Source organism: Microtus ochrogaster, chromosome 8 (genome assembly GCF_000317375.1).
Source record: "Microtus ochrogaster isolate Prairie Vole_2 chromosome 8, MicOch1.0, whole genome shotgun sequence".
Classification (NCBI taxonomy): Eukaryota; Metazoa; Chordata; class Mammalia; order Rodentia; family Cricetidae; genus Microtus; species Microtus ochrogaster.
Genome location: NC_022015.1, coordinates 39,920,326 through 39,930,219, shown reverse-complemented (window position 1 = coordinate 39,930,219; position 9,894 = coordinate 39,920,326). Strand labels below are relative to the sequence as shown.

The window sequence follows — 9,894 nt, the reverse complement described above, 5'->3', positions numbered from 1 at the left end:
AAAAAAAAAAAAATTGAAGGGTGGACAAGCAGATGCAAGCAGGTAAGCAAGACTGACATACTGGGAGAGCAGTACTTCAAGGAGTAAGGGGTGAAGACTGATTTATGAAAGTGATCCTGGGGTCAGGGAAGGCTTCAAAAGGCCTCTTAAGTAGGCAGAGCTGTTGGTGTGGTTGAGTCGTGTCATGAAGTGATTGTCATTGTGTTTTGGGAAGACAACCTGGTGTGAGCAGCAGGAAGGAGAGAAGGCAAAGTTGTGAACACAGAGGGTGGGAGGAAGAGATGGAAGGAAGGCGGGGTGGACAGGAGCAGTATCCCAGATGGGAAGGAAGTGGTGATTTCAAGGCTCTTTTCCCAAGGTGAGAAATGTAGACCAGAACTTCAGAACCATAAGCCCTGTCGTAATGAAAAGCTAAAAGGATGCAGGCTTCCCCACCAACCTAGAGATGGACTGTCATCGGTTACTCCCTCTTGTGCCTGGTTAGGAGCACATGGTATCCAACACAAGGGACAGTAGTTAAACTTTCCTCCTAGGATCAGAATATGAGAACCATGTGCTCCCACTCAGATGCTTCCAAGGAAAATGGTGGTCCTCAAAGTGAAGATAGGTTCTAGCAGGGCTGAGGAGTCTCCTGCACAGTTACCAAGAAAGAGGTAATGTTCTTTGTCACCTTTTTTTGCGGCAGGAAATCACTGATCAGGACATGTTTGGAGATGTGAGCACAAGTCTAGTTGTACCAGAAAAAGTCAAAACTCCTATGAAGTCCAGCAAAACAGATCTGCAGGGCTCTGCCTCCCCCAGGTACTCCAGAGAGGAAGGAAGCAGGTAACACAGACCTGCAGCCATACTCAATGCCGATTGCATGTGGGAAAGTGGTTGGGCTGATGTGACTTTGGGACTAGAAAGGCTGTTAACCCCCTCCCTGCTACAATCAGCAAGGTGGAAGGGACACACACACCCCGGCAGAAGAGGAGCACGCCCCTGAAGGAGCGGCAGCTCTCCAAGCCCCTGAGTGAGAGGACCAACAGCTCTGACAGTGAGCGGTCTCCTGACCTGGGCCACAGCACACAGGTAATCTTGGGTTCCTGTCAACGATCACAACCCCTCCCTTGGATTTCAGTGTTTGTTTCTTAGACAGCTGGGTAGAGAAGAAGGAGGGATGCTGGAAGCGTTGACTCCAAGGTTTTTCTGAGATACCCAAGTTAGAGAAGTCTACCATATTTGTTATCTGCTAATGTAGAATTTGGGGTGCAGTTGAGTGGTGGTGTCCAGCTGAGTTGAAGGGTAGGAGTTTCGACTTTTTCTGGGTAGGAACTGCTGGCGTTGTTCTCCAGTCAATGAGCTGCCACGGCTATTCCAAGCTCTTTTTAGTCACTCTCAAGCCTGAGGTTAGCTGGAGAAGATGTGAGCATAAAACAGACCTGGCCAGTAGTCCTTACTGTGACACTGGTATCAGAGTCAAGGCAGCTAGTAACCCAAGCTGGTTACTCTTCTCCTAGAGTTATGCAGCCAAGTTTCTTTGATAAATATTATCAGACAAAGTTGGGGTCGTATGACTTCCTAAATTCATTGCTGTCACAAATCTGCAAATGCACCTGAGACTAGAATAGCCTGACCCCTAGGGTGAAGTATTGACCTTCTGTTTAATCGCTGTTCCTGAAATACCTTTGTTTACTGGGACAGTGGGCCCCACATGGTGCCTGCTGCTTCTCATTATTTGTCTCCCCACTGCCCTTGCTGCATTCTCCAAGCACCAGCTTACTGCTTGCAACTTCTCACCCTGCTATCTGGGAGTCGTGCCCTTCATGGGAAGCTATTGCTTCGCAGCCCCACAGGCTTGCCTTAGAACAAACCATTGCTGTGACTTTGTGCCTAGTATGTCAGTGTATTCGCCAAGGACACTGATCTTCCTCTTCTCATCTCCATTTTAGTATGGTCAATGGGAGACTGTCCCCACACATCCTTAGTTACCCTATGCCAGGAGTTCTATCTACTCCCACCTCTCTGGGCAATACCCAATCAATACTTGTTTCTGCAGATTCCAAGAAAGGTGGTATATGACCAACTGAATCAGATCCTGGTATCCGATGCAGCCCTCCCAGAAAATGTCATCCTGGTGAACACCACAGACTGGCAGGGCCAGGTAGAACACTGAGGGTCAAGGGGTATGGGGTCTATAGATGTTCCTAGTGTGTGACTTGAAACAGCACACAGGGAAGCAGGAGAGTGACTTCATCCGCCATTTACTGTCTGCCTTGTAAGACATTGGTTCCAGAGATGCCTAGATATGGGTGATGTTTGGAATCTTTAATCCTCCCCACTTCATAGTTAGCATGTTTCCATGGGGTCTGCTGTGCCCTTTTTTTACACATAGCCAGGAAACCTGACTATCTTTGCCAGAGGACAGGGGCTCTACAGCTCAGTCTGGGCCTTGCCTGACCTCTCAGCATCTGGGGGAGTGATGTGGCTTACCTATGTCCCTGCTTTCCTCCCCTGCAGTATGTGGCTGAACTACTCCAAGACCAGAGGAAGCCTGTTGTATGCACCTGCTCAATAGTGGAGGTCCAGGCCGTGTTGTCTGCCCTGCTCACTAGGATTCAGCGCTAGTAAGGGCTCTGGCTTTTCTTACAATGTTTTCTGGTTCCTGTACCTCGTCTTCCAACCCTGACTTCTAGCAATGGCAATATTCTCAGGCTAGGAAGCTGCAGCTCCAGCTTGTACTTAGAGACAGAGCTAGCAGTAGTGCTCAAAGCCCTTAGAATATCAGCTCCCGAATCTTCTGCCCCTGCCACCTTTACATCCTGGACTCATGCCTCACTTTGGCTTGCCTCATCTTTCTCATAAACCCAAGATAAAGAACAGAATCCAGGGTTCTAAAAATACCTTAAATTTCCTTCCCTCAATGGTAACATTCTGTTTTTTAATGGGATCCTGTTTCCCTCTCCAGAGCCATCTGAGGGAGGCCCTGTCACATCTTCACATGTGACACAGCAAGGAGACTCCAGGGTTCTGGGCCCCACAGGCAGCACTTGCACCTTGTTATTGTAGCATCAGCCTCCTCCATGGAAGCTGCCTACCCTCTCGAGCAGCACATGCTTGATGCCTCCTTGTATCATTTCGTTTCTTGGCATGCGTCCCCATGGCTTTTAGAAATGCATGAAGTCAGAGCTTGAGGCCTGAGACTTACGTATGGTGTGTGTCCCCTTTCTCCTTAGCTGCAACTGTAACTCATCCATGCCGAGGCCGGTCAAGGTGGCAGCTGTGGGCAGCCAGAGTTATCTGAGCTCCATTCTCCGGTTCTTTGTCAAGTCCCTTGCCAGCAAAACGCCGGACTGGCTGGGTTACATGCGCTTCCTCATCATTCCCCTAGGTAAAGTCTGGCAGCATTCAGGAGACTTGTGTCAGCAGACTCAGTTCCTGCAGAATGGGAGATGATCAGGGAAAGTAAAGGCTGAACCTTGGCTGGGGATAGCTGCTTCTCTTATTCTACCCACTAACCATTTACTCTGTCTGGTTTTCCATCTGCCAGGTTCTCATCCAGTGGCCAAATACTTGGGCTCAGTAGATAGTAGATATAGCAGCACCTTCCTTGATTCTGCCTGGAGAGACCTGTTCAGTCGCTCAGAGCCCCCAGTGTCAGGTAAGGCCCCTAAAGGAAACTCTCAAAGAGTGAGGCTTCTGGTTCCCCCATGCAGCTGAAGAGGATGGGGAGCAACCTTATTCCCATTCCTGTAGCTCTTACCCCTTTCCCAGTTGGTATTCATTAATGTAGGTATACCCTGTGTGACCCTCTCCTCAGGATAGCTTCTGCCTACAGCTAAAAGTAAGGAGATCATATGGCTGGTACATGGGCCAGCTCTACTTGTAGAGATGAAATAGGCAATGGGGAGTGCCACTGATATAGTCTGTTGTTGAATGAGTGACACTGTGCCAGCAGGTATCCCCATACCATCCAATGGTGATGCTAGCATCAGAGTACAGCTAAGGTCAGGGAAGACTGTGCTTTGGTTTATGAGTCCTTTGATGCATGGCCAAGAGGATCTTAGAATCCTTTCTTCATCTCAGCTCTGAGGACCCTGCCTTGGGGACTTAGGAGCCTCTCTGAGGGTCTGTATAGCTGCACACTAAAATGGACACATCCCAGCCGGGCGGTGGTGGCGCACACCTTTAATCCCAGCACTCGGGAGGCAGAGGCAGGCAGATCTCTGTGAGTTCGAGACCAGCCTGGTCTACAGAGCTAGTGCCAGGACAGGCTCCAAAGCCACAGAGAAACCCTGTCTCGAAAAAACCAAAAAAAAAATAAAATAAAATAAAATGGACACGTCCCTCCTGGCTTTTCTGCAGAACCACTGGATGTGGTGGGTCGTGTGATGCAGTATGTCAATGGAGCAGCCACAACGCACCAGCTGCCTGTGGCCGAAGCCATGTTAACCTGCAGGCATAAGTTGTAAGTCTAACAGGAGTTTTCTTAAAAATGGATTGGGTAGCCAGATGGTGGTGGCACACACCTTTAATCCTAGCACCCGGGAACAGAGGCAGGTAGATCTCTGAGTTCAAGGCCAGCCTGGTCTACAGAATGAGTTCTAGGACAGCATGGGCTGGCTACACATAGAAACCGTTTCAGAAAACCAAAGGAAAAAACAAACAGACAAAAAAACAGATTGGGTAGGTTAGAGGAACCTTGAATCCTTTCTTTTTTCATATTTTCCTTTTCCACAATTCCACTTCCTGTCATAGAGGACAGGAGGACATGCCTGACTTCTTAGAGCCTCCATGCAGGTCGATCAGTTATTTCCTCCATAGTGATTAAAATCAGTTGGCAAGTCCGAGCAGTGCTGTTTGCCTTTGTTCTGTGCTCTCTATTCTGTCCTCAAGGAGTGGCCTCCCTGCAGTGACAGGAAGCTATAGCCGTGTGTTCTGGACCCCATTGAGCAGAACTCAGTGTGGGGAGCTTAATTGTCCGGCACTCTTGCAAACCCACTAATTGCAATCCTTTCCTGTTTCCCAACAGCCCTGACGAAGACTCCTATCAGAAGTTTATTCCCTTCATTGGTGTACGTACTTGCTCCCTTCCTCCAACCCCAGCCTCCCAGCCTTCTTGCTTTCCTTCCATACAAGAAAAAGCTGTCCATGGTGGCACACACTGTTCAATCCAGAGCTCCGGAAGCAGAGGCAGTAGAATCTCTAGCTAAGGCTAGCCTTGAACTTGTGATCCTCCTGCCTCAGCCTCCTAAATGCTAGAATTACAGAGCAACAGCCGGGCGGTGGTGGCGCACGCCTTTAATCCCAGCACTTGGGAGGCAGAGGCAAGCGGATCTCTGTGAGTTCGAGGCCAGCCTGGTCTACAGAGCTAGTTCCAGGACAGGCTCCAAAACCACAGAGAAACCCTGTCTCGAAAAGCCAAAAAAAAAAGAATTACAGAGCAACATCCTTTCCCTAATCAAGAACTGTCCCAGTTATTGGTGTCTCCTGTTTATTGTACCAAGCCATGAACTTGGGGTCGTGTATCTCTGGAGCTCAGTCCACAGTGTGGCTTCTCCCAGCTCAGAAAAGAGGAAGTGGCCTCAGAAATAATGAAACCTTGGCATTCTGAGAAGTCTAGAACCAGCTGCCTCACAGGGTTGACTTAAGGAAAAGCCTCCCTGATGCAGATGTGTACATTAGTGGATTAGTGAAATGCAAGTGAATTTATCTTGAAATAAAGGAAGAATCTTGTGATACCTTTGATTTTTTTTTTCATTTATCAGTGTTTTGATCTCAGGAACCTAGGAGTTCTAACCCTACAGAGGGCTAAAAACTGGTGTTTCCATTCGGAGGACATTCTGATTGCCCTTCAAAGTTGACTTTTATACCCTATAATCTTGAAAATATCTCACAGTCTTTATAGGGGAAGAGCTAAGCAGGCCTAGGTTTAACTGTCCCCGTCCTGATTGCAGGACATGTAAGGATGTCCTGAGTGGTCACATCCAGGGTGATCTTACTCTGACCTTTCCAGCCACCTAGTCATTCACTGCCTCCTTAGCCCTTGGAAGACTCCCATAGCTCGTAGCAGTTCAGAATCCTGGCTGCCACCCGGGCTGGCAGTATAGCTGCTACCTTCAAGAAACTGGGAACGTGAATTGTCAGTCTCTGGACTCTCAGAACCAAGTGAGACATTTAAAATAAAGTTTTCAGTCATAGCTCAGTCACAGAGCACATGCATAAGACCCTAGGTTCTGCACCAAGCAGTGGTGGCACACACCTTTGATCACAGCGCTCCGGAGACAAAGGCAGGCAGATCTCAGTTTGAGGCCAGCCTGGTCTATAGAGTGAGTTCAGGAACAGCCAGGGCTACACAGAGAAACCCTGACTTGAAGCCAAAAGGAAAGGAAAAAAGACATAAAAGACCCTGGGTTCCATTTGCAGCATCTCAAAAGAAAAAAAAATGGATTAACTAGCAGCCTCACAAACTGCCAGGGGAGCTAGTGACGGAGTAGCTATGTATTCAGGAAGCCCTAAAGTATCCTCCAGGAGCCACCTGAAAAAGGCACATGATCTCTGCTGTAGCAGCCCCAGTCCTTGGCCTCCTGCCCAACTGTTCTGCTACATAGGCTGTCTCCCAGTGCCAAGACACCAGACCCCCCCACACACACACCTGTCATTTAGAACACAAGAATATATTAGCCCAGGTGGATCTCTGTGAGTTCGAGACCAGCCTGGTCTACAGAGCGAGTTCCAGGACAGGCTCCAAAGCTACAGAGAAACCCTGTCTAGAAAAACCAAAAAAAAAAAAAAAAAAAAAAAAAAAAAAAAAAAAAAAAAAAAAAAAATATATATATATATATATATATGCCATGTTGCCTCTAGCTGTATCTTTTTCTGGCCACTGGAGGGCCCCCTCCATCCTTTCCAGAATACTCTGTCCATGTCAAATTGTTGAGACATCCCTCCTAGGTTACTTTAGTTTCCAGGAAAGTGGGAAGTAGGAAAGTTGTATCTACACCCACAGCTCACTTGCCTTGACACAGACCAGTTTCCTAGGCCCCTGCCAGGCTGCTCTTAGAAGAAATAAGGCCAGGACACTGCCCTCAAAGTAGTCTCTGCCCTAACCCCCAGAGAAGGGATCCCAAGTCTTATGGCCCACCTCACAGAACTTGACTTCTTTTCTTTCTTTTAGTTTTATGGTGCCAAGCCTCTTTTTACTACCGAGCCGAGCCCACGAACTATTTTTCTTTTTTCGCCTTTTTTTTTTTTGGTGGGGGTGGGTCATTTTAAATACTAGACTATTCCAGATATGTAAAGATTTTTAGTTATTGACAAAACACCATGTGGTCATGGCTGAGGTGCTGGCCATCTGTAAACAGGTGGATTTGGACTTGCTACCCTGACAGAGGATCTAATACATGTCCCTTCCCTCCAGGTTGTGAAAGTGGGGCTTGTTGAAGACTCGCCGTCCACTGCAGGTGAGCTAAAGCTCCTTTGCTGCTCTGAGTGAGGGTCACACTTTTCATCTTCCGGGGTGTAATTGGTTAAGTTGAATAAGAAGGTATGCGCCTCGCTCCTTCAAGGTGCCCTAGGGTCCCCTGAAAGGAAAGCATACTTCCTGCCACCAGTGACCAACTATGTTTGTCCCTTTGACAGGCGATGGAGACGACTCACCTGTGGTCAGCCTTACTGTGCCCTCCACATCACCACCCTCAAGCTCAGGCTTGAGCCGAGATGCCACAGCAACCCCTCCCTCATCCCCATCCATGAGCAGTGCCCTCGCTATTGTGGGGTAAGGCTCTTCCCCAACCCTGTCTGTCCATGTTCCTCTAGCCAGGCCTACTCCCTTCTCGGGCATGGCACACTGGCACAACACAGCCACCTGGGTGAGAGCACTGGCATAGATTAAAATTCAGAGACTGAGACATTGCAAGAAAGTTCAGTGAAGTTTGACGCTTCTTGCTTTGTCTTCTCTGCATTGTTGTGGGGTCAGCTGGGGCTGTATTGACAGAGTGGCCCTTGTGGGCTATTAAAGTATGGTTCAAGTAGCTTCCTACAGGACCTAGGGCAGTAGTTCTCAACCTGTGGTCACAATTCCTTCCACAGGGATCACCTAAAACCATCAGAAAACACAGATATTTACATTACAGTTCATAAAAGTAGGAGAATTACAGTTATGAAGTAACAATGAAAATGATTTTATGGTTGGGGTCACCACAGCACGAGAAAGTGCATTCTGAAGGTTGGGAACCACTGTGCTGGAGCTGGAAGAATGGAATGAGATTGTGAGTCAAGGATGCCTGGGTTAGGTGGCTCCCCATCCTGTGTTGTTGAACTTTGGTTTCTGCTGTGTGCAGAGGTGAACTAGCAGCTCACAAGGATGTTGTGAGGCCTGATTGGCAACAGCACTGTCAGTATGGGAACTGCCTCAGAGTGGCTGACACCCTCTTTGTACCTGTGCCACAGGAGGTCCAGGCTGGGCCTACAATGTTGAGATGGCAAAGACCTTGTAACTGAGATTGCAGGGAGTGGTGGGAGGGAGACGACGTTAGGATTCCAGGTACTTAAAGTTGAGGGAGATGGCCAGCAAGCTGCTTTTCTGCCATATCTGAGGGGGACAAGCCTAAGTAATGAGGTAGAGAGCAAAGAAAAGCTAGGTGTGGCCAGGCACAGTATCCAACATCTTTTCACGCTTTCTTCTGTCTTCACTGTTTCCTTTCCTCACAGCTACCAGTGGGGAAGCATTCCCAGTAGGTTTTCAGGTGTGCCCACGACTGTTCTTCTGAGGAAGGAATGGGCCCTGGGCTACAGTCCAGCCCTTCTCCTTACATCCCCTTCATGGTCTTCTGCTGTCCATGGAAGAGACAGTTTAGGAACACAGCCACATTCTGCCTCAGCAGTGACTTCTAGGAAGCCTGCTTTCTCCTATTTCGTCCACTGCATGAAGGGCTTCTGTCCAACTTGGATTTCAGGACTTTTGAACCAACCCCTACCTTGACCTCTTTTCTCATCCAGTTTAAGCTTGTCTTTAATGGAGCCACCAGCAGAAGGAAAAGTCAGATGACTTTCATAGCCTGGATACCTATTGTGTCTGACGCCTTCTTTCAAGAAAACACTCCATTTTCCCTCAGGAGCTAAAATTATCACTGAGCTAAAAGTGCCGTACATAACCAAAAGTGCAGGGCAGCATCCCTTGGCTCCCAAGGCGGCTGTGAAGCCATGGTGCTGCTTCAGCCCCTGCCCACTGCTTCTCTCCAGCCATCTGCCTACTATGGGCCTTGGCTTTGCTTGCATGTATGTGTGTGTGTGCATGTGTGTTTGTGTATGAGTATACACTTTCACAAATCTTTCTGTTCTGCTTCCTTCATTTTGTGACAGTTTTGATTTTCTCACAGTGACTTGGGCTTTTATCTTCTCTGGCTTTGTTCTCAAATCACCCCAGTTCTCCACCCCGACATGAGCAGGTTCTATGTCACTGGCAGAAACATAGCCAGCTGGCTGGCCTTCCTCCCCATCTCCTGCTCCCAAAAGCAGTATCTTCCATCCCTCATTGCTCCCATGTGGTTAGGCATTGAGGTCAAAGAACATGTTGTTTTCATTTCACTTCTCCAGGAGCCCAAATAGCCCATATGGGGATGTGATTGGCCTCCAAGTGGACTACTGGCTGGGCCACCCCGGGGAACGCAGGCGAGAAGGTGACAAGAGGGATGCCAGCTCAAAGAATACTCTTAAGAGTGTCTTCCGCTCGGTGCAGGTTTCTCGCCTGCCACATGCAGGGGAAGCCCAACTTTCTGGCACCATGGCAATGACTGTTGTCACCAAAGAGAAGAACAAGAAAGGTAGGCCATGGGGCTGGAGAGATGGCTCAGAGGTTAAGAGCATTGCCTGCCTCTTCCAAAGGTCCTGAGTTCAATTCCCAGCAACCACATG

The 9,894-nt window shown here is 48.5% G+C and overlaps 1 protein-coding gene across 1 annotated transcript in view; it reads left to right on the top strand.

The window, feature by feature from the left end:
• The window catches only part of Pacs1 (phosphofurin acidic cluster sorting protein 1), a 146,063-nt gene that overhangs the window by 133,341 nt on the left and 2,828 nt on the right, over nucleotides 1-9,894 (top strand). Inside the window, exons 11-21 of the mRNA XM_005351977.2 lie at nucleotides 686-801; nucleotides 936-1,071; nucleotides 2,039-2,143; nucleotides 2,500-2,606; nucleotides 3,216-3,370; nucleotides 3,530-3,640; nucleotides 4,345-4,447; nucleotides 5,012-5,054; nucleotides 7,400-7,442; nucleotides 7,621-7,756; nucleotides 9,577-9,803. Coding sequence (XP_005352034.1) covers nucleotides 686-801; nucleotides 936-1,071; nucleotides 2,039-2,143; nucleotides 2,500-2,606; nucleotides 3,216-3,370; nucleotides 3,530-3,640; nucleotides 4,345-4,447; nucleotides 5,012-5,054; nucleotides 7,400-7,442; nucleotides 7,621-7,756; nucleotides 9,577-9,803 — 1,282 coding nt within the window. The remainder of the gene's footprint in view (nucleotides 1-685; nucleotides 802-935; nucleotides 1,072-2,038; nucleotides 2,144-2,499; nucleotides 2,607-3,215; nucleotides 3,371-3,529; nucleotides 3,641-4,344; nucleotides 4,448-5,011; nucleotides 5,055-7,399; nucleotides 7,443-7,620; nucleotides 7,757-9,576; nucleotides 9,804-9,894) is intronic.